This window comes from Hemicordylus capensis, chromosome 2 (genome assembly GCF_027244095.1).
Source record: "Hemicordylus capensis ecotype Gifberg chromosome 2, rHemCap1.1.pri, whole genome shotgun sequence".
NCBI classification, from domain to species: domain Eukaryota; kingdom Metazoa; phylum Chordata; class Lepidosauria; order Squamata; family Cordylidae; genus Hemicordylus; species Hemicordylus capensis.
This window is the reverse complement of record NC_069658.1, coordinates 143,075,990-143,099,188: the sequence shown is the minus strand read 5'-3', so window position 1 is coordinate 143,099,188 and position 23,199 is coordinate 143,075,990. Positions and strand designations below refer to the sequence as shown.

The 23,199-nt window shown below is 42.1% G+C and overlaps 3 protein-coding genes across 6 annotated transcripts; 2 read left to right on the top strand and 1 right to left on the bottom strand.

The window, feature by feature from the left end:
* Positions 1 to 720: 720 nt before the first annotated feature.
* ATP5ME (ATP synthase membrane subunit e) lies at positions 721 to 5,178 on the bottom strand. Its single transcript, XM_053290634.1, has 4 exons — positions 5,101 to 5,178; positions 3,783 to 3,837; positions 2,482 to 2,580; positions 721 to 1,360 (listed from the first exon to the last, which is right to left on the bottom strand). The coding sequence occupies exons 1-4, from the start codon at positions 5,134 to 5,136 to the stop codon at positions 1,335 to 1,337; spliced, it is 216 nt and encodes a 71-aa protein (XP_053146609.1). The 5' UTR covers positions 5,137 to 5,178; the 3' UTR covers positions 721 to 1,334.
* Positions 5,179 to 5,188: 10 nt separating this feature from the next.
* MYL5 (myosin light chain 5) lies at positions 5,189 to 21,376 on the top strand. Of its 4 annotated transcripts, none has more exons than XM_053290631.1 (7): positions 5,189 to 5,341; positions 15,630 to 15,737; positions 17,448 to 17,523; positions 17,815 to 17,919; positions 19,237 to 19,315; positions 19,842 to 19,890; positions 21,213 to 21,376. In XM_053290631.1, exons 3-7 carry the CDS (start codon positions 17,460 to 17,462, stop codon positions 21,309 to 21,311), a joined length of 396 nt encoding a protein of 131 aa, XP_053146606.1. In that variant the 5' UTR covers positions 5,189 to 5,341; positions 15,630 to 15,737; positions 17,448 to 17,459; the 3' UTR covers positions 21,312 to 21,376. The 4 variants fall into 4 exon arrangements, with proteins under 4 accessions (XP_053146606.1, XP_053146604.1, XP_053146608.1 ...); XM_053290629.1 differs by lacking the exon at positions 5,189 to 5,341 and adding an exon at positions 5,372 to 5,784; XM_053290633.1 differs by lacking the exon at positions 5,189 to 5,341 and adding an exon at positions 7,099 to 7,229.
* Positions 8,892 to 14,445, top strand: LOC128342765 (uncharacterized). Its single transcript, XM_053290610.1, has 2 exons — positions 8,892 to 10,217; positions 12,911 to 14,445. Exons 1-2 carry the CDS (start codon positions 9,489 to 9,491, stop codon positions 12,974 to 12,976), a joined length of 795 nt encoding a protein of 264 aa, XP_053146585.1. The 5' UTR covers positions 8,892 to 9,488; the 3' UTR covers positions 12,977 to 14,445.
* Positions 21,377 to 23,199: the final 1,823 nt, after the last annotated feature.

Here is a 23,199-nt window from a genome sequence, read left to right as displayed (position 1 = left end):
AATCAAGCAATTTCCCCACTGCGCTGTAGTATTACTTTAATGAGCTATACAGGGCCAAGGACTTCTGTAAGCATATTTGTTAACAAGAGTAGACCCTGCACATTGTACTTTCACAGCTCTGAAATAACAGAACAGGCCTGCGTGTTAGGTAGAAGGTGTTCTGTAATAAAATCAATGGATTTAAGGGACCAGTACCATGCCAAGGCCTTTATGAGCAGTGTTATTTATAAACTGATAGCACCAATTAGATTTTGCCACTAGTTCCATTTTACGCAAGGTTGGAGACGTGTAAAGGGGATACTGTATAGCAGGGCAAGGGAGAAGAAACATCCAAAATAAGGATGGCAGACAGAAGCAGAGGGCACTCCCCCTTGAGTAGTCATGCTTTTAGTTCTCTTCCACAAATCTAGCGGATGTTTTTGCCTTTCTTTTTGTATAATATACAAGGCATGCCATGCTTAAAAGCAACCCCACCACTAGGATTGTATTAATACTAGTAGCTTTACAGAAAAATTATAGGTTAGAGGTACCTGCTGTACCAGGTACATGTAATGTATATAGCATGGCCACCGACTAAAAAGAAGTGAATTTAAATTCATTGCAATCAATAGGCTTCAGTACAACTGATGTAATGGACTGTGATCCTGCTAAACATTAGATATTTTATGTAATACAGCAACCATATGGGAAGGGCAAGGAAAGCCACACAGGACACTATACTTCAATACAGCAAGTTTGCTTTGTTTTTATTTGACAAAGGTTTGTCAGAAATTTGTGAGTCACTGCCACTTTTCCAAAATATTATAGTCAGTCACATAAGACATAGAAAAGTTTTACATACGAACTGTGTCAAAAAGTTTTAGTCACTGCTGTAACACAGCTTGATTAGTTAAGCAGCATGTCTTTATATGCCAACTATCTGTTATGTTGAAAAATCCTGAAAATTACAAACTGAAATCTATTCAGTACATGAATGGGCAGGCTAATCATGTCCCCTACTGGAGTAGACAACTGTTGCTGCTGCTCTACTGTGTCGGAAAGGCCAGCTCACTAGAGCAACACAAGGAGACAAATCTTTCCTTTGCACTGGCAGCTTAAAATTGGGTTCTGCTTCCATTTTTCACAGATACTGCTGCAAATCACTCATTTGAGGGACATCTACCTACATCTGTAGAAGCTTATTTCATTTGTACTTGCACATTAAGAAATCTTTTGAGTGGAGTTCATAATTATTTATTGATGCAAATAAAATAAGTTTGTTTGACACTTAAGATTATGTACTTCAAAGTTTCAAACACCAAATCTTGAAGGTGAAGATGAGGACAGAGCAGGCTTTATTTGAGTATTGTATCTTCATTGGCTGAAAAGAATAAGACAATTAGATTTACCAGTGTAGAATTAGATGTGCCTTAAGAACACAACCTTGTGTACCAAGTCTACTTCAGTAACTTATGCCCAATGTACTGTTAACAGATGTTTAAGAAAAGAACAGCCCTGCTGGATCAGGCCCAAGGCCCATCTAGTCCAGCATCCTGTTTCACACAGTGGCCCAACAAACACGGGCCAATACGTTTCCAAAATATTTATTAATTGACCAGTTATAGAAGTACCAGTAGCCCACAGAAACAAGCCTGAACTCATAGTGGTAATTTTCTTACTGGTTGGTAATTTTCTTACTGAAGACAATCACAGTGCCATTTATTAAGCAACTAAGGAAAAACATAAGATGGCAAGAAAAGAGGTATATAAGTATTCCTCTGAAGGAATTAATCATTCGAGAAAGTAGGCAAATTCACTATTTTTAAGCCATGCACACTTGTTAATAACAGGAGCTTGTTGAGCTTGCCATTCAACCGGTGTGGGTTGATCTACAGACTATGAATCTACCAAATAACTATATAATAATAAAGCCTAGATCAACATTTTGAGACCCTAGTTTATTTTATGGATTGCATCTTGTCATAATCAACTAGTATAGCAATTCTCTTTTGAGTTATGCCAATGCCTATTCTCAGCAACAGAAGAATCTGCTTCTGTGTCCTGGAAGCAAAGATGTACTGGTACATAATAGTTACCACACTTGTAGACAAATAAATGCAACATGATGGTGGTAATATACATAATGTGTCAACCTCAAGTTGTCCATAGCCTCAAATCTCTCTTTAATACTTATAAACACAGACATTCCTTTTTTGGGAGTATCACTGAAAGACTAACAGAAGTTGGTTTTGTTGCATAAGCAGCTTTCTTATGGAATTAATACATTCCACACATCAAATCCCAATAAACCGTTTTTAGTTTCCCCATGAAGTACATCACATTTCATTTCCAGTCTTCTTGTTGAGCAGTTAGATTCTTAAAGTTTTTCACCTGTGAATATTTCTACCGCATGCAGTTTGGAAACTGACACCCTGCTTTAAGATAAAGAGAGCTACTTGAAATGGTTTTGAAAATAGGATGAATCTATTTTCAAATAATTACCTTCCGCCAGTGCTTTTGCAATTCGTTCCATTTCCTCACGCTTCTTTTTCTCCTCTGCTTCTATTCTCCTTTCCTCTTCAGCAATAGGTTTCAGATAGTCTATCGTTTAAAAAGCAATTAATTTTCAAGGCTACTCTATAACTTACAATGTATTATGATCTATTTAGTCAACACAATACATCCTCTAAGACTTCTGGAAGCTTCAATAGATACTAGTGGCTGGTTCATAATACTTTGCCTCAAGTTCATTTAAAATATAGAAACTTTCCATTTATGCACAGAAATGCATCATGAAGGTATCTGAATAGCACGAGCGATTTAGCTCATGATGATGCTAGAACTAGCACTCTTTTGAAACAGTGATTTCTTAATTATTTTCCCCCTGATGAAGACTGCATGCTTGAAACATGTTTGAATTTTGTATTAAATATATTTTCTGCATCTATCTACTTCCCTTTTTTGTCTCAACTCAATCTATTGCACTCTCCCAATTTAACACTGGTAGCTATTCCAGTATCTATCCAGTTTTGCAAGACTATCAATCACTAGTGACTGTGATTCTGTTTAACCTCAGAGCACAGAGCAAACACTTTCATATAAATATTGCAGAAAATATGCTTGTTTGTTATGAGTTTATAGTTGGCATTCCTAATACTACTTCTTTGGGGTATAACAATTATCTTAAATAAATCCTACTGGGACCATGCTTTGTTCTGCTTACTTTTACTTTTTTTTTAGATTGTGAGCCCTTTGGGGACAGGGACTCATTTTATTTATCTATCTAAGTAAACCACTTTGGGAACTTTTGTTGAAAAGCAGTATATAAATATCCATTACTATTAAGTTGTGTTTATCTATAACAGCTCTTGATTCACTCTGCAGAAAAGCCTAGGTGCCCATATCTGTGTTTTTCATATCAACAAAAACAATATGCATTTTCTCAATCCAAGAATTCCCAATATTGTCGAGTCCGAAAACAATCCAGATGCATGTGTGTGATCAGATTCACGTGATCAAATGTACTTCCCCCCACATGGGCCCCAACACCCCACATCAGATTATTCAGAAGATAGATGTATGCATAAAATTGCTACAAGGCAACAGAGGAGAAATACAGCTAGATGTCTTTGCCTATGTAAATTCACTCAGATTTAAAAGCTTCTCCAAGAGGCAGTTGACTATCTTCTTCATACTGGCAGTGAAAATTTTAAGACCACTCAAAAAAAAAGGCAAAGCAAAGAATGAGCAAAGGAAAATAAACACAAAAGTAACTTAGATAATTGCTTTCCTTTGCCACTTACCATATCTTTTCTTTCCATAGATCATTCCAAGTAGCAGTGCTGAATACCTGGTGAACTGCAAGATAAATTGTAGGAACACAGAATACCAAGAACACAAGTTTAGGACCAAAACAGAGAAACATTTAATCAGACCTTAAGGTCAGCAGAGTTTAGAGCAAGCCTTATAACTTCCAACTCTAGCTGGAGGCGCTTGCTTGCAGCCCACGCTAAAAGTCAAACTGAAGCAATGCTCAATCTAGGAAAAATCTCACAAGTGAAGATCAAATAGAAACACAGTTCCATGTATGCATCAGAAAATGTATTAGAGAACAAAGGGCCCTGCTAGGGAGCCCACCAATGGGAAGTCATAGTGATGGCAAGGCAATGGCTGCTGAATGAAAGCAAGTAATCCTGAATGCACCACCTAAGCCTGTGGGGTCCACACCCAGAGCCCATGCCATTAGCTTTCAGTTTAAGAAGTCCAGGGGAAGACCCTCTCTTGCTCACTCTCTTTCCCCCATCTACCCCTAACTGCAAAGGAATCTTGCTTGCTTTGAACAGCCACTTTAACATTACTTCACAGCTCAATCACAGATCATGAATCTATGCAGATTATGTCACATGTCTTGTTCACCGCTTTGGAGACATCTGCTCAAGAGGGCAATTACCAGCACTAATAAGATCTCCAATATAACTAGCAAGCTTTGTGGGAAGCAAGTCATGGGGGCTCGGGGGAGAAAGTTCTCTCTTATCAGCCACCCCCAGAGCCTAATAACTGGGTGTTGTGTGTGAGAGAGGAGTCACCCTGCAGAGAGAGGAGCGCTGGTCTTGTGGTAGCAAGCATGACTTGCCCCCTTAGCTAAGTAAGGTCCACCATAGTTGCCTATGAATGGGAGACTATTAGTGTGAGCCCTGGAAGATATTCCCCTGAGAGGATGGAGCTGCTCTGGGAAGAGCATCTAGGTTCCAAATTCCCTCCCTGGCATCTCCAAGAGAGGGCTGAGAGAGATTCCTGCCTGCAACCTTGGAGAAGCCGCTGCCAGTCTGTGTAGACAATACTGAGCAAGATGGACCTATGGTCTGACTCTGTGAATGGCAGCTTCCTATGTACAGACCGCAAAGGCAACCAGCACAGACCAACCCGCAGCCAGCCCCAGCGCTTCTCCTTGACCTCCTCCGCGGTCACCTTCCGGCAGACGGGGAGGAGAGCAAGGCACCCCCCACCTCCCCGCCCGCCACTCACTCACTCACTCGGGCTCCTCAAGCACCGCCCAGCGCGGAAGAAGCTGGCACACTCGAACCCGCAGCCCCCAGGCGGAAGCTCGGGCGGCTCCGTTACCTTGATAAGCGGAGAAACCTCCACCGGTGGAATCATCTCGCCCCTCTCCAACGCACCCAGGCGGACGTGACGCACAAAGACCAAAGCACTCTGGGAGCGGCGCGGCGGGGGTGCAGAAATGCTCCATGGCGTAAAGCGGCATGTGTCTTAGGCGCGAGTGCGGCTGCGCTGCGAAAGGAACTCAAGAGGAAGGAAAAGGAGAGAGTCACGACTGTAGACTTCTGGCTACACTCACACGCAGGTCCAAGTGATCGTTTTTGTAGACTCCACCCCACTCCCCCACCCTCCCGCGGGACGGGAGTGAAATGAGAATTGCGCGAATGCGACTTAGGGGGTTGTAGTGTACTTGTGATTGCGCAGCACCACCGTTTCCCCCTCGTGCTCGTGCATGCGTCGAGGAAGGGAGCGCGAAGCTTTTGCGATGCGATTGAACATTGAAGTTGGAACGGGGTGCATGCGGTGTGAGGGGCAACGGAATTAGACTGACCTTTTGCTGCAGGCTGGTGATGGGTGCTTTGTAGGGGGCACCTTTTAGCTGAGTGTCCAAATCAGCCGTATTAACAGAAGTTTGCATTGATTGCAGAGTTGTCGTCAGCTATTTTCTCTCTCCATCTCAGATCCTCAGCCTGCCTACACAATATGGGCGTAATGGAGTGTACAGTATTTACACTTGAATTCTCTTTGGTAGGGCAATTTTTAGCCTACTTTTCAAAGGGAAGAAGGCTTATAAGTTCTCCGTATCCATGTCATTAATAAATGACAAACTGATGGAAATAAGTGTTGTTGGTTTTAAAAATTTACTTTTACTACATTTTTAAAGAGAAGCAGAAGACGGCGGCTGTTTCCGTGGATGCCTATTGGAGATTTGGGGAGACTAGGATTGTGTTCAGTCACTGTGGGCAGCAACCCTGCAATTAAAACTTGCCAAAAGTTGGAATGCTGCCCAAACCATAGCAAACCACCACCTGTCACTGGTGTGGGTAACTTTGGAAGTGCTACTCTCTATTTTATTTTGTTATTTTGGCTCTGAAAATTCCAGTTTGGATTTCCCATTGAAACTAGTGAAAATCGGAATCCCTTTTGCCCTGAAGGCCCCCTAGTGGAGAAATTTCAATGTTGGTGTACTTGAAGCCGTTGCTTGTAAGGGGCTGTGTATAAGGGGCTGTGTACCTTTAAGGCTAAAGGCTTGTCTTCATAAGTCCCTCGTTATTGTAATGATTTTTTAAAAAGGCTGATTCACTCTTTAGTTGTCCTTTGTGGTGGACTTTTTGCTTTTTCCCGTACAACTTTTAATTATGTATATATACATAATTATATATGTGTATGTATATATATATATGGTAAACACGTGTGTGTGTGTGTGTGTGTGTGTGTGTGTGTGTGTGTATATGGTAAACACGTAATTGCAGAGCATCTCTCTCTCTCTCTCTCTCTCTCTCTCTCTGCAATTACGTGTTTACCATGATCAGCCTTTGGCACCTTACCTCCACTCATGTTTGGACTTCTTGAAACATTTTACATTTACATTTCTAACCTACTCTTCCTTCAAGGAGCCCAGAGCAGTGTACATGCTTATGTTTATCCTCACAACATCCCTAAGGTAGAGGTTAGGCTGAGAGATACATGACTGGCCCAGAGTCACCCATTGAGTTTCATGGCTGGATGAGGATTTGAACTCAGATCTTGCCGGTCCTAGTCCAACATTCCAACCACTACACCACACTGGCTCCTGTGCAAACTTTGATTTGAACAAATGTGTCATGGCGTCAGGAATCAACAGCTGAATCAAGCAGCTGCAAAAGGGGCTGATGAGTCTTGTCATTTGCAAGTGGGCCAGGCTGTGATGTTGAGTGACTACAGAGGACCAAACAAGTGATGTCCAGCAGTTATCTGAAGCCAAACAGGTCCCTTGTCTCTGGGTGTGATTTGGCGCCGCCATATTGATCAGCAGTGCGTGGCCCCAACATGGGCTGCCAAACCAACAGAACCTTTCAAGTTTCCCTCACCAGTGCAGCAGGAGAAAGCTGGGTCCACTGCAACTGCACCAGAAACTGATCACGGAGAAAACATGGTTGCTTCTGAAGTCTTGCAGCGGGACAGCCGCCTGCACTGAACTTGCTGGCTCTCCGGTTAGTGTGCAGGAAGGGGGGCAGTGCTACCCAGAGCGGAGATGAAAACCACTGGAGGGCCTTGATTTGTGACTGGACATCCTCCTGATGCTTCATAGCTATCTTTCTATGTCCTTTGTCTGGTATGGGTTCTCTTAAGGGAAGGAATAATTGTCAGTTATGTTTGAAGTCAGGGGCGTAGCTCTCATTAGACAAGGGAGGACAATTGCACCTGGGCCCACATCGTTTGAGAGGCCCCCCCAGGGCAGTGTCCCATTGTCCACGAGTCACCCCCACCATTGGTCCTCCCCAACCCCACCGTTGATCCTCCGCTGCACTTGCCGCTACTTCCCATCTTCACTGCTGGGGGAGCAGCGGCGGTGGGCAGGCTTCCCCCCACTTCACCACCGGCCAGCGCGCGGTCTTCTCTTCCTCCGAACAGCATGCCCGTGCTGTTTGAGTATGGAGACTTCACCGCACGCGACGGTCTCTAAACTCAAACAGCACAGAAATGCAGTCTGGAAGATGGGAAGCCCATGCGCCCGCCGGTAGTGGAGTGGGGGGAAGCCTGCCTGCCGCCACCGCTCTCCTGGCGGCGAAGATGTGAATTAGTGGCAGGGGTGATGGCATGGCGATGGCGCAGTGGCAAGGCCCCCCACCACCCAGGGATAATTAAGGCGGGGCTCACAGATGAAGGGGATATGGTTTCAGCTGGGGGGGGGGGGCTGCCTAACTTTGTCCCCTGGCTTCCAGGAACCTTGCTAAGCCCCTGGCTTGAATTGTTTAATGAATCTGCAGTTAGGTTTCACTCTACTGGAATACGTCGAATCTGCCAAGCTGTTGTTTCTGTCATCTTTACTTTGTACATTTGTTGCTCAGTGAAAATGGGTGAGCCATCCCCATGGGATGAGGACACAGCGTGCCTGGTGGGGAGTCACTTCTACACATTCCTTCACATGTTTAGGGTGGGCCAGTGGGTATATTGTCCAAACCCACCTCTACTTCTCAGATTCTTGTGAAGATTAAAAAAAGAGAACTATTTCATTTTTTCGACATGATTCATCATTGTCAAACCACACTTTTTTTTTTTAAGCTGATGGCTCTTTAAACACACACACAAGTTAACTACAAAATGTTGGCCCCTTTTGTAATGAACCTCCTTTGCTTTACCTGCTCTCCAGGCATATACTTTCACATGAAGAGGAGATTCTCACAATCAGGCAAAAGCAGGCTAAGGGAGCCTAGCCCGCTTTTGTCCAATCGTGTACTGCCACTGGAGCCACGCAGCTCCCGGCAGCAAACCCTCCTAATTCCCCCTCCCCTTAGACGAGGTTAGCAGAGTGAGCGCTCCGCTAACCCCATCTATTTGATCACGTAGTGCTGCTTCATCTCAGTTATGGGCCTCCTTTTTGGATCAACCATTTCTTGCTCATTTTAATACATTATTTCAACGGGAGTTGTGAAAGGGATTGAGAGTTGTATAGCCGCCATTCTGACAAAAGTGTGCAAAATAGAGGGGATATGGGCAGTGTGCTCTCTAACAGGGATTCCCAGAGGTTGTTGACTACAACTCCCATAATCCCCAAGCAAAGGCTATTGCAGCTGGGGATGCTGGGAGTTGTACTCAACCACATCTGGGAATCCCTGTTAGAGGGAACCCTGGATGTGGGTGATGGTGGTAATGAGATGAAGTTGGTCGCATACAGGGTGGTGATGTGTGCTTAATGGTCTCTGAAGGTGTGTATCACCCATGATGAGAGGAGGTACGGGAGATGTGCCATCTGAACAAGTGGCAGAACTTGTTTTTTCTCCACTTGTATTTAGTGGGCTCTCTCAGAACTGTGTAGTGTCTGTGTCCATTTTAAGAGCCCCAGCCCAACAAGGCAATGAATACTATTGATCCAATCAATAACAGGACTTCAGAAGGACTCAAAATTACTGATAGACATTATGGGTGATCTTACGGGTCTTGGAAAATGCAACGCTGCATCCTCTCCCCTCCAAATCCAGAGAGACACTCAGGCCCTCCTGGATTGTCCAGTTTCCCAGCCACGGAGTATTTCCTCTCCTGTCTGTAACCCTATGGGGGATGCTGGCTCTAATTTAGATCTACTTAAGCAGCTTACCCTGGCTTTGCAAGAGAATGGCCAAATTCAGAATACTCAACAGGAGGATATATCTGACAATATATATAACAACAACGCCATCTCTTCTCCTTTGGACCCTAACCTTCATTCTTCCCCGCTGACTCCACGACAGCGGGTTGATGCTGATTGACTTATGGATTATTCACACCAGGTCTCGATCCTGGTCTGGAACGCGAATGGCTGGTCATCTAAGACTCGTGACCCTGATTTTTCGATTTTCATTTCAGGCTTTGCTATTCTGGCAATACAGGAAACATGGCAAACTGGTGATATCCATTTCCTGGGCTACTCTCCCTTTGTGCTGAGTGCTTTGCCTGGCCCAGGAAGGGGAAGGGCGATGGGGGGAGCCGCAGTTCTGATATCTACTGCCCTCCTTGCCAAAGTTGTAGTACTGGGAAAGTTAGATCTCTTCGCAATTGCTGTGCTAATTACTATTGAAGATTTCAATCTTATTTTAGTTAATGTTTATATTCCTCCTGCTGGTTCACGAATCTATGAGAAAGGGATGTGGCCAAGACTGGAGAGTTTTGTTCTAGAAATGCGCACCAAACATCCGCATGCACACTTGATTGTGGTTGGAGGTTTCAATGCTCGGGCTGGCCCGGATGATTTCACTTTATTTAGAACATTTCACCAGTTCCCTCCATCTCTACCTATCCCCTCCCCATTCCTCGTGAGACAGTCCAAAGATGTAATATGCAATGCTCGTGGTTTAGACCTTTTGTTATTCTGTTACAAGGCAGAATTATTTCTACTTAATGGTGCGGTCTCGACTGACTTCCCTGCAGGATTTACTAACTGGTCGGGTCCGAAACCCTCACTGCTTGACTATGTAGCTATTACCTATAGCTTGGCTTTGTGGGTGAGTAATTCTTGAATTCTCCCCCGCTCTGAGAGCGATCACTTCCCGATGCTTTTGACTCTCGGGTTGAAGGGCAGGGCACAACCAGTGGGTACTCAGGAGCCGTGCCCAGACCAGGGCTGGGTTCCCCAAAAGGTAAGATGGTCTGAGGCCCAAGCTAGGCGACTTACTGATGCACTTAATTCAACTCATCCTTCCCGTCTTTGCGACATAATCATTGCAGGGTCTGCCACTTCTCTGACGAGATCTGTGCTAGACTGCTATGAGAGCATTTTGTCTCTATTGCTCCCTGTTCTTGTTAATTTTTCTCCTCCATCCATTAATTGTTTAAAGTTCTCCTCCCGCCCATGGTTTAACAGGGAGTATGTAGTTGCAAAAAGAAACTTACTCAGTGCTCTTAAGTGTTATGCCGAGGGCACATCTAACATTACTACGCAGGAGCTTCACGCTATGAAATCACAATATAAGCAACTATTAAAATTTAAGAGATTCCAGTTAGTTAAACGCAATTGGGCTGAACTAATAGAGGCCGCTAAATCCAAAAGCTCCACCATATTCTGGAGGCTAGCCTCACCCATGTGAAATAGAGCTCCTACACCTCCTCCATTTATTATATCTGCAGAGGTGTGGGAATGTCATTTTTCCAGTATGTATAAGAAATCAGATGCAGCAGTGTGTAACATTGATTTAAATATCGATGATCTGCCCCCCTTGGAGCCTGTCTCCTGCATAGAAGTTGAAAATCTCATTAAACAATCTAAAAAAGGCAAAGCCCCCGGAATTGACTATATTTCCATTGAAATTTTGCTAGCAAATTTGGATTGGTGGGTTCTGATGCTAACTTCTCTCTTCACGTATATAGATTTAACAGCCAAAATACCGAAGAATTGGGGAGTAGCTATCTTAATCCCCATTTATAAAAAAGGGAAATGTGACAATCCTGCTAATTATCGACCCATAAGCCTCTTAAACATAATTAGCAAACTATATGCCAAACATCTATTAGGTAAACTGACTGAGTGGATGGAATCTAACAATGTTTTAGCTTCTGAACAGCCTGGCTTTAGACTGGGCCGGTCCACCATAGAGCATGCCTTTACCCTCCAATTTTTAGCAGCCAAATACACGCAAAACTCTGCTCTCTCTCTACGTAGCTCTGCTCTCTACGTAGCCTTTATTGATTTAAAGTCAGCTTTTGACTACATTTCTAGGGAAAGACTTTGGATGAAATTGAAAGAACTATCAATTGACACCTGCCTTCTGCTATTAATTATTAATCTACATAAGAATTCTTGTCTAAATCTTCAATATACCCCAAGAGGTCATTTATCCTCAAAAATTTCAACCTTTAGAGGAGTAAGACAGGGCTGCATATTGGCACCTATCTTATTTAACATTTATATCAATTCTGTAGTGTCCCGTCTTTCGACTCCTGCTATCCACCCTCCAGAATTGGCCAACAGACATGTTCCCATTCTTCCATTCATGACTCAGACCCCCATAGGATTTAAATGTGCCCTTGGTATATTATATGATTTTTGTAGGAAGAAATCCATTGAGGTCAATTACCACAAAACGAAAATCTTAGTGTTTGCGAAACGTCCAAGATTTCACAATTGGGTTATGCAGGGGCACAAAATTGAGCAGGTCAACTTGTTTAAATATCTTGGAGTTGTCTTCCAGTCTCTGGCTTACCAAATGCCCATTTAAATTTGACCATACAAAATGCTCAAATTTCTGCAAACAAAATAAAATCATTTCATTTTACGAGAGGGGCCTCATTCATCCCAGCGGCAATTAAGTTATTTGTTGCTAAAGTTTATCCCTTTTTTTTTTTATGGTGCCCAATTGGGGCCCCCCCCGTAATTTTGGCCCACTGGAAGCTGTACAGTCTAAATTTATTAGAGCTATTCTTCAAGCTCCCCCCTGCGTTCCCAATTCTCTCACCAGATGAGAAGTTGGTCTCGCTAGGGTTGAATCGGGTTACTGGACCTGTATTATAAAGTTTTGGTTAAAACTGGTTTTTGCCAATGTAGGTCTGGCTTCCCTGGTAATGATTGATGACTTTAACCACAAGTGGAAGACCTTGGTTAAAAATAAACTTCTTCAACTTAGGTTCTCCCAGGAGGAAATCTTTAGATTAGGACATGATCAGGCCTGGCAGGTTATTAAGCAGCGTATTGCTGATACAGAATTACAAGTGGATACATCCCGTCTAAGGAGTGGTATCTACCTGGGGAAACAACTTTTTAATTCCAAACCGGCAGCATATTAAGATAATATTCTTATCCCTAAATTTAGGCGCCCATTTACTCTTGCCCGCCTAAACGCCCTTCCGACGGCTGTTAGGGATGGTAGATACAAAGAGATCCCGTTTAACTTAAGGATTTGCCCCTGTGGAATGAGTGCTGTAGAAACTACCCCTTATGTTATTTTATATTGTAAATTTTACAGTGATGCTCGTTTAAAACTAATTTCTCCTCTCCTGGGGAAGTTTCCAGGGCACTCTGATGTATTTTACTTAGAGTTTTTGCTATCCAATTTTTGTAAAGAGATTACCTTCAATGTGGCTAGGTTTTACTACATTGTTTGTACTATACATTGTAGTCTCATGTAATATTTTTTCTTTTTTCTCTCTTCTTTCCCCTCTTTTCTGTTGTTGCTGTACTGTTTGATCTACCATCGTAATAAAGTTACTTACTTACTTGATCCAAAGGCTCAGCAAGAATTTAGATATTTGCATTCCATATAAATCATAAATCCATAGGAAAGGTGCCATTTTCTTCTTCAGGAACTTGTAGTGCTAGAAGGTGCACAATCTCGCTTTGAACTCTGTAAGTTTGGAGAGAAAATAAAGGAAAATATAGATTAGTACACATGGGCTATGCAGCAGAATGCCCTGGTCTAAGAGAGGATTTACTATGCTTTCAATATGAAGACAGTCATGCTCAAATCCCATTGGTATCATTCATAATTCAGAAATCCTATAGTCAACAAACAGGTGCTACAAGTTGTTTTTGGCAGGATCAACGCCTTCAAAATCTCCAGGAAATAGAAACATTGAGTACTGTGATTAATTTATATAACAATTGGTAATTATGCAATAAAGCGTATTACTGTGACAACCGATTTAACAGCAACAATATGCTCCTGGATGATATTGTTTAGTCATCCACCCTATAGTCTCAAAGCTGTTTCAAGAACTGTGTAACAGACACTTTTAAAATTGTTTGAACATTATTTCCTAAATTGGATCCTGAAGAGCCAGGAAATACCATTTGCTAAAGATATACACACAGCCTAGCAAATGCCCAGAGAGAATATCATAATACAGTGTAATTAGTGAATATTATTAGCATGAGCAGCTGCAGCGAAAAGATATGAACAGCAAGAGGCAACTGCACAAGAATGTTAAAAGGGTAGCGTTAATGAATATTTCTACCCTGGCACAAAATTGTCATTATTTGATTTGTGAAGCAGTCATGTTCTTTTTTGGAGTTAATAAGTCCTGGAAACGAACAATAGTAGATCAATTTGTCACCTTTACATTCTTAGATTAATTCCTGTGATGGGATATGCTGTCGTTAACATTTGTGACTACTGCTATATTGTAATAGCTTAAGCGAGAACTAATATAGATCACAAACCACAACACAGTATTGGACTCAACATTTGTAGCTTGTGCAACCTATACATAAATATGTCTAAATCATTTTTCTATACCTCTTTCTTTGACAGCATGATCAAACACACACACACACACACACCACAAAATATGTGCACATATATTCAGCAGCCTTTTTAAAAATTTTGGAAATTCAGAATTCTAAACTTCCTTTCTTTAAGCAATGAGCATGCTTCAGCCAAAGAAAGTAGCATATATAGTAAGTCCCATTGATTTCAATGGGAGATATTTCAGTATGCAATTAATTCTCCTGCTGAAATCAGTGGAAGGTTCTTAACTTTGCCTAGGTTGTACCTATAGTTTGTCATTGTAATTTTATAAAGAGACACTTCCTTCCTAAAAACAGTGGCCCACATAATGCACAAGGCAACGCCTGTTTCAACCTACCAGTGCTCCTGCACATGTGAAAGCAAGCCCTGGTGGTGTTGAGCAAGAGTGCAATTGTGCAAATACTTAAAACAGCTCATGTGCACAGGGGTATAGCTAGGGGAGAGGGGGTCCAAGTTGGCCTGTCTCCCCGGGGGCCCCTCGGAGTAAGGGAGATAATGAGGACAATAGGAAGAGATGGAGAGGGGGGTGGGGGCTCAGGAGCTGGGGGACCCGAGTTCTTTGACCCCATCTGCTCAATTGTTGCACTTGTGCAGTAGGATTTACATTGTTTCCAATGCTTGCAGAGGCAGACCAATTAAGGAGGAAAGCTCTTTTGTTTATCAAAAGCATCCCATTTTAGACCATGTCTGCTGCTTCAGATTATGTGGTACTCTTCTTTAGGTCTGCAGTGCACAATCTCTGCAGAGCCATGGGGTTTATCATGAAATCATTAGGAATCTTTCTTCTTTCCAGTCTATAACTACATCCATGGACATGCAAAAAAATAATCTTGTCCTCTTTAGCTTATTCAAAATGGCCAACCATGCTTTCATGTTGCAAATCTAAGAGAGCCTAGGGGATGAACATGAAGTTTCCCCACCCCATTTTTGCAGGCGTATCTTGTGCAAGATTTAGAGCGATTTCAGATCAAAATTAGAAATATTTTTTAAAAGTTGAGTTTTTATGCCAGCACTACCAACAGTTCTGACAGTGATTGATTGATTCAGTGCCGTCAAGTTGGTGTCAACTCTTAGTGACCACATTAGAAGACATTAATAGTGACTAAAGAGATGATTGAGTTCTACACACAACTGTCAGTGATATTAGATTTTACTATGTACACTTATTGGGATTAGAATTCATAGGCTAATTTAATGAAAGACTTGCTAGACCGTTTCAAGCATTAACATCAGTTGTTTAGCCCCTGGGGAACAGAAGATAGCTTGCAGTTCAGACCATGTATGGGCAGGGTTCTTAAGACGTTTGAGATCTCCTTTGGGACATGCCAGCTGTAAAGACTAGATCCTCCCCCTGATATAAGAAGCACCACTACATAAAGTTTCTGAGAGGACAACAGGCAGAGTAGCTTTCCCGGCAAGATGGTGAGTTCAACCTGTATGGAGAGGTTATCTAGACAGTTTTTACTACCAATTTCTTAGTTGATTAAATTTTGATTTAACAGTATCTGTGATAAAGAGTAATTTCCGTCTCGTATGCTTTAAAGCTGCATGCTCTTCATTGGGAAGAAGAGTCATGGGTCATCCATGAGTTGCCACTTCAACAACCAAGTGTCCAAACAATGTAGACGGCATTGGCTGTCATTTTAATAGCCTGGGTTCACATTGCCTTCCTTCCAGGCCAGCAGAAAGACCAAGAAGAAGGAAGGCGGTGCCAAGCGTGCTCAAAGGGCCTCCACCAATGTTTTCTCCAACTTTGAGCAGACACAGATCCAAGAATTCAAGGAAGTAAGAAAATCTTGTTTCCCTATCTTGAAGATTTAAGATTATAAATAGGATATGCTTTGGTTATGAAATCAGTTGTGTGTGTGCCTGAAGTGAGTAATTTAGTCTGGTTGTCAGTGTTTTCCCCTCTGATATCACATGACTGGGGTACATTAGGAGACAAAAAGAAATCTAATGTTTAAAAATGATTTTTTCTTATTGGAAAAATAGCCATGTTTGACAAAGTAATGAAGCTGAATTTTAAAAAAAATTCAAGTAGAAATTTTTTAATCTTTTGAGTGTTTTTCCCCCTGTTGGAGAAGTAGTCATTTATGTTTGACTAAGGAATGAAGCAAAATACAAAAAAAGTAATAACTCATGAGTGAGAAACTCATTGGTTGTATCTAAATTACATGCTGATATCATGTTTATACCACAGCAACATTTGTGGCATACCCCATTACAGCCTGGGAACTGACATGTATTTATCATCATCATCATCATCATCATCACATTTATATCCCACTTTTTCCTCCAAGGAGCCCAGAGCTGTGTACTACATACTTGAGTTTCTCCTCACAACAACCCTGTGAAGTAGGTTAGGCTGAGAGAGGAGTGACTGGCTCAGAGTCACCCAGAAAGTATCATGGCTGAATGGGGATTTGAACCCGGGTCTCCCCGGTCCTAGTTCAGCACTCTAACCACTCTACAGGTTGAACTCACCACTACACCACACCATGGCTGTTAAAATATCTCTAGCCTACTCACAGAATTACAATTCGCATGATTTCCGGGGAAGAGGGAATTACTGGTAAACCAGTTTTAGACTGTGGTGTGAATGTGCCCCTTTGTTGCTTATCCAAATGGCTACACTAAGGGAATATGCATCCTACATTAAAAATAATTTAATAGTCGTAATTCCTTCTTCTCGTGGATCCTTTGGGAACTCTAGTTCTGTGAGCGGGTGTGGGGGCTGAGAAACTCTAAAAGAAAATTATGAGCACCCTCACAAAACTACAATATCCAGAATTTGGGAGGGGAAGTCATGAGACTAATGACAACTTGATATAATACACACACACTTACCATGCAGATACCAAGCCAAAAAAAAAAAAAAAAAAAAAATCAAGCTTACAGTACATCCCTGAACTTTTGAGGAGTATCAAAGTAATTGCATATTCGCTTTCCAAAGTATTGAAGCCAGATAAATTCTTTAATATTGAAATCCTATGTATTTGTACTTGGAAATAAGTCCTGCAGAAAAGAAGTGTTTACTTTGATTCCATTTTAACCAGAATCAGAATTCCTTTATCACAGTCCAAGACCAAACAGTACATACAACAATAACAGTTTCAGCAGTACCAACCTGAAATATTCAAATAATAATATGACTATACTCTACCAACCCAGCAGCACAATAACCTATGCCTTACATTCTAATAGGAACATTTACAAATTGCTTTCTGATGATATAGGCCGCGGCACAAAATATGACCACACAATAGCTAATCTCAGCATCATTGGAGAGAAGTCCCATTGAAATCATTGAGTCTTAGAGCATATTGCATATTTACTCAGAAGTGAATCTCACTGTGTTTAATGGAGCTTACAGGTTATGTGTGTAGAGGACCACACAGCCTATGTGATTAGAATCAGTTTATAAGTATTATTTGATTAGAAAGAACTACTGATCTGTTCCATATACAATGTATGTATATAAATACTTTTCTGTAGGCTTTCACGATAATGGATCAGAACAGAGATGGCTTCATTGATAAAGAAGACTTAAAAGATACGTATGCTTCACTAGGCAAGTATTGTGAAACCATCTCAACCTTCTTTAAACTCAATTTACTGGTAAACTACACAGGTTTTGTGCTTTTCTCCCCAGCCTCTTTAAAATAAGTCTTCTAAGCTACAAAGAAAATGGGAAATCAAATTAGAAACGTGTTATGCAATTAATTTTTGCTAGGGTAAGGGTTTCAAAGGTGATTCAATTTGGAGGTAGTTATTTATCATCAAGCATGTACAGTATATGCAAATTTTATAAACAAATGTAATGGAGCTATAATACAATAGATAATTTTCCTTTCAATCTTAGGTAAAACAAACGTCAAAGATGATGAGCTAGAATCCATGCTTAAAGAAGCCACTGGACCTATTAACTTTACAATGTTTTTGAACCTATTTGGGGAAAAGCTAAGTGGTAAGTTTAATACTATTTTATAAAGGTTTAGTTTTCCAGAAATATAATCTGAAGGTCTCTGCTACTCAGATGAACTCTATTTGCAAAAAACAAACAACTAATTAAAGTAACTGCAGATGTGTTATTAATATTTTCTCCTATAGCGTTCCAGGCTATGCTTGGCATTGTACAAAAAATTTAACTAAGATTAAAAGAGAAGGTTGAAAGAACTCAAACTGATTCTGCTAAATATTTGTGTCTTCTCATTGTTTTTTGCGGGGGAGGGAAACCAGGAAAATTTAAAATGACAGTTCCTCACAATCACAATCTTAACACATGCAAGAAAAAACCCTATAGGCATGGTAAAAGGGAGGAAAAGGCAAATAAACACACACACTCAAGCTTAAGATTCAATTCAGTTTATTACGATCAAAGATCAACACACAGATCAAATCCAGCTACAAGAGTCCCCAAAAGTAAACATGAATACCAGTGCATGCACATATATAAACATATACATAAAATATACAATTAAGAACTATTACATAAAATATAAAATGGAATGAGATAATAAAAACAAAATGAATTAAGAACCTGTATTAACTCTCAAGTTCAAGCTTAAGCTGATCCTAAGAACTTTTACCTGGAAATTCACAAGTAACTTCACAAAAGCTTATGCCACAGTAATAAATGGAATGTCTTTAAGGTGCCATAAGATTACAGTGTTAGGCACAAAATGTACTAAGAGTGAGAACCACAGTTGCAAAGCTGATGGAAGTCTGGTTTTTAAAAAAATCTGAGTTCTTTTGGATGCATTCTTCTACTTCTGTGGTCCCCACATTTCTTTGCCAGATCAAACCTTTTGTTATCTTATTGTAGCTTGATGGCTTCCAGTCATCAAGCTTCCATGAATAGTACTCATCAGGCAGTTGTTGTGACTAACACACACACTCTATTGTCTCAGTGCTTTTAAATTTCAGATTAGATTTTTACTGGTACCCTATGAAGAAGGCTAAAAAATTGTCGAAAGTTATCTTTGGTAATGCATCTTTTGTAAACTGATTCCAGCCCCACTTATTTCATATACCATTTAATATTTGTCCCATTTCCACATTTTTTTTTGCTCACAACACTGAAGCACTTTTAGGGAGGTTTTTACCGCTAAGGCACAATACATACTACATCCTAAGAAGTGGCACAAGTGAATGGTGACCACGGAAATGAAGGACACATCCTCTGACAGAGCATCTCGGAGATCCACTTTTCATTCAGGGTTTCTCTAAATTACAGGACTAGTGTTATCAGTCCTGCCTCAACTGTACCCCATTTTTTCTGTAGGTACGGACACTGAAGAGACCATACTAAACGCATTTAAAATGTTTGACCCAGAAGCAAAAGGAAACATTAACAAGGATTAGTAAGTATTAGCGACCTAAGCAGAATAATTGACTGGTGGGGTGCACCTATTCCATTAGTTTTGGCTGCTTGAGTGCCACGTTGCATGTAATGGTGGCAGACCCATGAGTTTAAAGAAAGGTCTGTCCTAATCACAAATAAACTGGGAAGGCACACAATTTAGAAGGCAAAAGGAGTGTGCAAGTAGGGGTGATGAACTCTTCCCCTGACCCCATCAGCTTCCCCACAAGGTCACTTTCCCTCCAGCCAAACTCCAGTACCAAAAGCAAGCTCATGCAGGAGCAAAATCATACTGGAAGAGGTTGTGGGGGAAATGGCAGGTGGGGCAGAGTTCAGAATCACCTCCAGCAGTTATGATTTAGGTTGCACCCAACCCCACACTTTGCACATGTTTGGGGCAGACCCTTATGTATACGGACACCAGTCTGTCGCCGTCTTTTGTCGTTTGGCCCTAATATAACTTCTTGATCATCTTGATAATGGCGCAACGTTAACATGTCCTTCCTTTTTCTTTGTTTCTTAAATAGCATGAAACGCTTAATGATGTCACAAGGCGACAAGTTTAATGCTGAAGAGGTCTGTATGGCTATTTACCAAGTGTGTATTGATTTTTAAGACCACAGTTTTCTAAAATGCAACCAAACCTCAAGCTGTAACTAGGACCACATTGGTGTGTAGTCAGTCCCAGCGTCTCTGGTGGTGGTAGCTTGTGTGTCTTTCCTTTTGACTAAATTGCTTTCCACTCATTCACAACTTCTTTCTAAACATACAAGATTCAACAGCTTTTCTCCAGACATACAGAGGCAAGTCACTACCGCAGCCCTGGGCTGTCGGATCGGCTGCCCACATGACTGTAATGGGGATCAGGGGCCATCAGGGGTCGCATGGCCCCCAGAAGTTCCAGGATGCCGTGCATAAGCATGCGGGGCATGCTGGAGAGACCCCCAAGCTGGAGGATCTCCTCGTGTGTTGCCTCGCCATGGAGGAAGCCCGGGTGAGTGGAGCACTCGCTCTCCTAACCTGGGCTACAGGGAGGGCTACTTTGGTGGGCTAGCCGCCAGGGAACCACTGGGCTTGCCTGTGAGCCCGCTAGTTCTCACGGTGACTGGAAGGCAGGCTAAGCTCCCATAGCCCGTTTCTAGTGATCGTGAGAATACCCTCACAGACCTCCTAGTTCTCCGAAGAGCCCCATGCCCCCTTTGCAAGATGTTGCAGATGATAAGAGGAAAGCTTGATGCTGTCTTCTACAGAGTCAGACCATTTGAGCAGTTCTGTTCATTTCAACTGGCGAGAACCCGCCAACATTTCAGGCAGCGTTTCCCACAATGGTTACTTGAGATACCGCTGGGCTATGGCCCCTCTCTGACACACCAGTCAGGACTGCCGAATGCTTAACTTGAAGACCAGCCATGGGCTTAAACTGAAATGCTAACAATAATTATTAAGACAATCTAATACTATACATTTAGTGCCTAAACTAAGTTACTACTGGCATTTAGAGAAACATTTAAAAAAATCTATTCATTAAGAAGACATTCTCTACAGCTAGCCAATTCTGTTCGAGCTGTTTTTTCCCCTTTTTAAGGGGGAAACCATTTCTGTGAGAACTTTGGAAAGTCAAGCCTTTTCTAGACACCTCCAAGAGATGAGAGGTTTTTTTATTAATATTTCTTACTAAGTTGTTATTTGTACAGCACTTTTTGTGTGCATGATATTTACAATTATTGAGTGTTGTATGGGTGATCATATTTGTGTTATGAATCATAAACCCTTGGTTGTTATAAAAGGCTACTACAAAGTGTTACTACAAACACTTTGTAGTAGCCTTTTACCTTCTTTTAAAGAAATGTGTTTTCTAAACTCTTTTGCCAAATATACTTTTCCCTACTGATCTACAGATAGACCAGATGTATCAGAGTTCCCCGATTGATGCAGCAGGAAACCTGGATTACAAGGCTCTTTGCTACACCATCACACATGGAGAAGAAAAAGAATAAAGTCCACATACTTTGAAATCTGTCTGTGCAAAAAGAATAAAAAATGAATTCTCCCTTCTCCATAATGGCAAATGGCTTGTGTCTCATTCAAACACACACCCCACGACTGGAAAACAATGAATTGATGTTAACATTAATAGTAATGAGGGACTACTGCATTTTAAAAATAAGAAACTGATCTTTTGTTTCTGTGTTGTAAAGCTGAAAGGTTACAGGCGTATAACAGCTGCAGAATCTATCTGTGAAAACATCTTAGTTCATTGAAAAGGTTGCTCACAGTAAGGGCTACTAGCAAGGGCAACATAGAAAGTGTCAGCATCTCAAAACTAGGAGCTGCCTTGCTGTCTCCATCATTCCTTGTACATTGGCCGATCCAAACCTGGCTCCTGCACTCACCTCATCTTCCTCTTATTACCCCCACAGGCTCTCCTCCCCCCCCTTCAGCCAGTTCGTTCTCTCCCCACCCCCATCCCTTCAGCCCTGGTTTCGCTGCCCATGGCACTACCTGCTTGGCCATCCTCCTCGTGAGGAGGCAGGTGGTTGGAGCCAACGTGCACTCTCCCACCAGCTCACAGTGGCACCTGCTCCTCCCCACCCTCTGTCCCTCCTTGGCAAGATGGCTTGGAGAGAGCCTCCCCCTGCTGCGCTCTGCCAGGAAACCTTGTGAGAGCTGCCACGCACGGGATTAGCCACGGGCACGCCTTAGAGAATTAGACAGACAGACAGACAAGGTTAAATGAACTTTGAAACCATTAATAGGACAAATTCCAAGTCCTTAGGCATACATACAGATCTCCCACTGACTGATGTGCATGCATCATGAATTGCTCCCTGGTTATACCCTGTCTTGGAATGCAAGCATACCTGAGACCACTTGAACTTTCCTTTTAGCTCCAGCAATCCCTGCAAAAAGAAACACGAAGAAGCTGTTGGCAGATTGGTCAACAGCTCTTTGGCTGTACTTTGCCTTGAGGACATACCCTTCAACCTGTTTGTTCTCCTCTGTTCCTTTGCCTTGGAAACTTTATCCTGGCTCTTCCTGAAGCAGTATCCCAAATCTTGCCTGGTCTATTCGCCTGTTCATCATTAGTTTTCCTAATCTTGCCTGAACTTACTTCTTAAGCCTTCAGCTATGTTGTCCATTTCTTGGGGTGTTCTTGGACTCATCCATACATAGAAATTAGACTCCAGTTTACTTTACAGCCAACCATGCCCTAATCAGTCTGCTTGTAATAGCTGGGACCAGGCTGCAGCCATTGTGGTGCAAAGGAGCCAACTTGTGAAGCACAATGCATCTTCTCAGAAAGCAGGAAAAGCACAGCCTAAGCTGTGAGATAATGGTCAAGGTCTGCCTGACAGGAAGAAATGGCTACAGTAACAGAAACCAAGATGCCCAAACCATAACATGTTGAGGTGTACCAGGCAGGGGCGTAGCTATAATTGAGTGAAAGGGTTCAAAGAACACGGGCCCCCAGCTCCTGAGGGCCCTCTAGCTCCATCCCTCCCTATTTTCTTCATTATCTCCCTCACTCTGGGGGGCCGCCAGAGAGAGAGATGAACATGGGCCCCTTCTCCCCTAGCTACGCCCCTGAGGAAGTAGTTCCCGTAAATAAATAATATTATGCCCATTATGTTCCATAATATTCTAACTGGAACCGACCCAAATTAGAAGACAGATTGCAAAACCTTCATTTCCCATATGGTTGGTTAACTGCTGTCAGTTGGGGAAAGTCCCGGGGATGACAAGTCCCCACCATAATTATAGGTGTTAGGCTAGCAAGCTTTTGTTTGTTCATTGGATGCTCCGAGAGTCATAAACATCCCCAGGCTGGTTTTCCCCACCTCCTGTATTGGGCCAGTTGAGAAGATGCTTGGAAAACTCTATACC

What these genes read in the sequence shown, in the direction of transcription:
- MYL5 (XM_053290629.1), top strand. Translation starts at nt 5,740, where the DNA reads ATGGGCGTAATGGAGTGTACAGTATTTACACTTGAATTCTCTTTG. An exon ending in TTACACTTGAATTCTCTTTG is followed by an intron (nt 5,785 to 15,629) that starts GTAGGGCAATTT and finishes CCTTCCTTCCAG; the next exon opens with GCCAGCAGAAAGACCAAGAA. An exon ending in GGAAACATTAACAAGGATTA is followed by an intron (nt 19,316 to 19,841) that starts GTAAGTATTAGC and finishes TTTCTTAAATAG; the next exon opens with CATGAAACGCTTAATGATGT.
- ATP5ME (XM_053290634.1), bottom strand. Translation starts at nt 5,136, where the DNA reads ATGATTCCACCGGTGGAGGTTTCTCCGCTTATCAAG. An exon ending in AGGTTTCTCCGCTTATCAAG is followed by an intron (nt 3,838 to 5,100) that starts GTAACGGAGCCG and finishes TTTATCTTGCAG; the next exon opens with TTCACCAGGTATTCAGCACT. An exon ending in TGCAAAAGCACTGGCGGAAG is followed by an intron (nt 1,361 to 2,481) that starts GTAATTATTTGA and finishes TATTCTTTTCAG; the next exon opens with CCAATGAAGATACAATACTC.
- LOC128342765 (XM_053290610.1), top strand. Translation starts at nt 9,489, where the DNA reads ATGGATTATTCACACCAGGTCTCGATCCTGGTCTGGAACGCGAATGGC. An exon ending in CCTATAGCTTGGCTTTGTGG is followed by an intron (nt 10,218 to 12,910) that starts GTGAGTAATTCT and finishes ATCGTAATAAAG; the next exon opens with TTACTTACTTACTTGATCCA.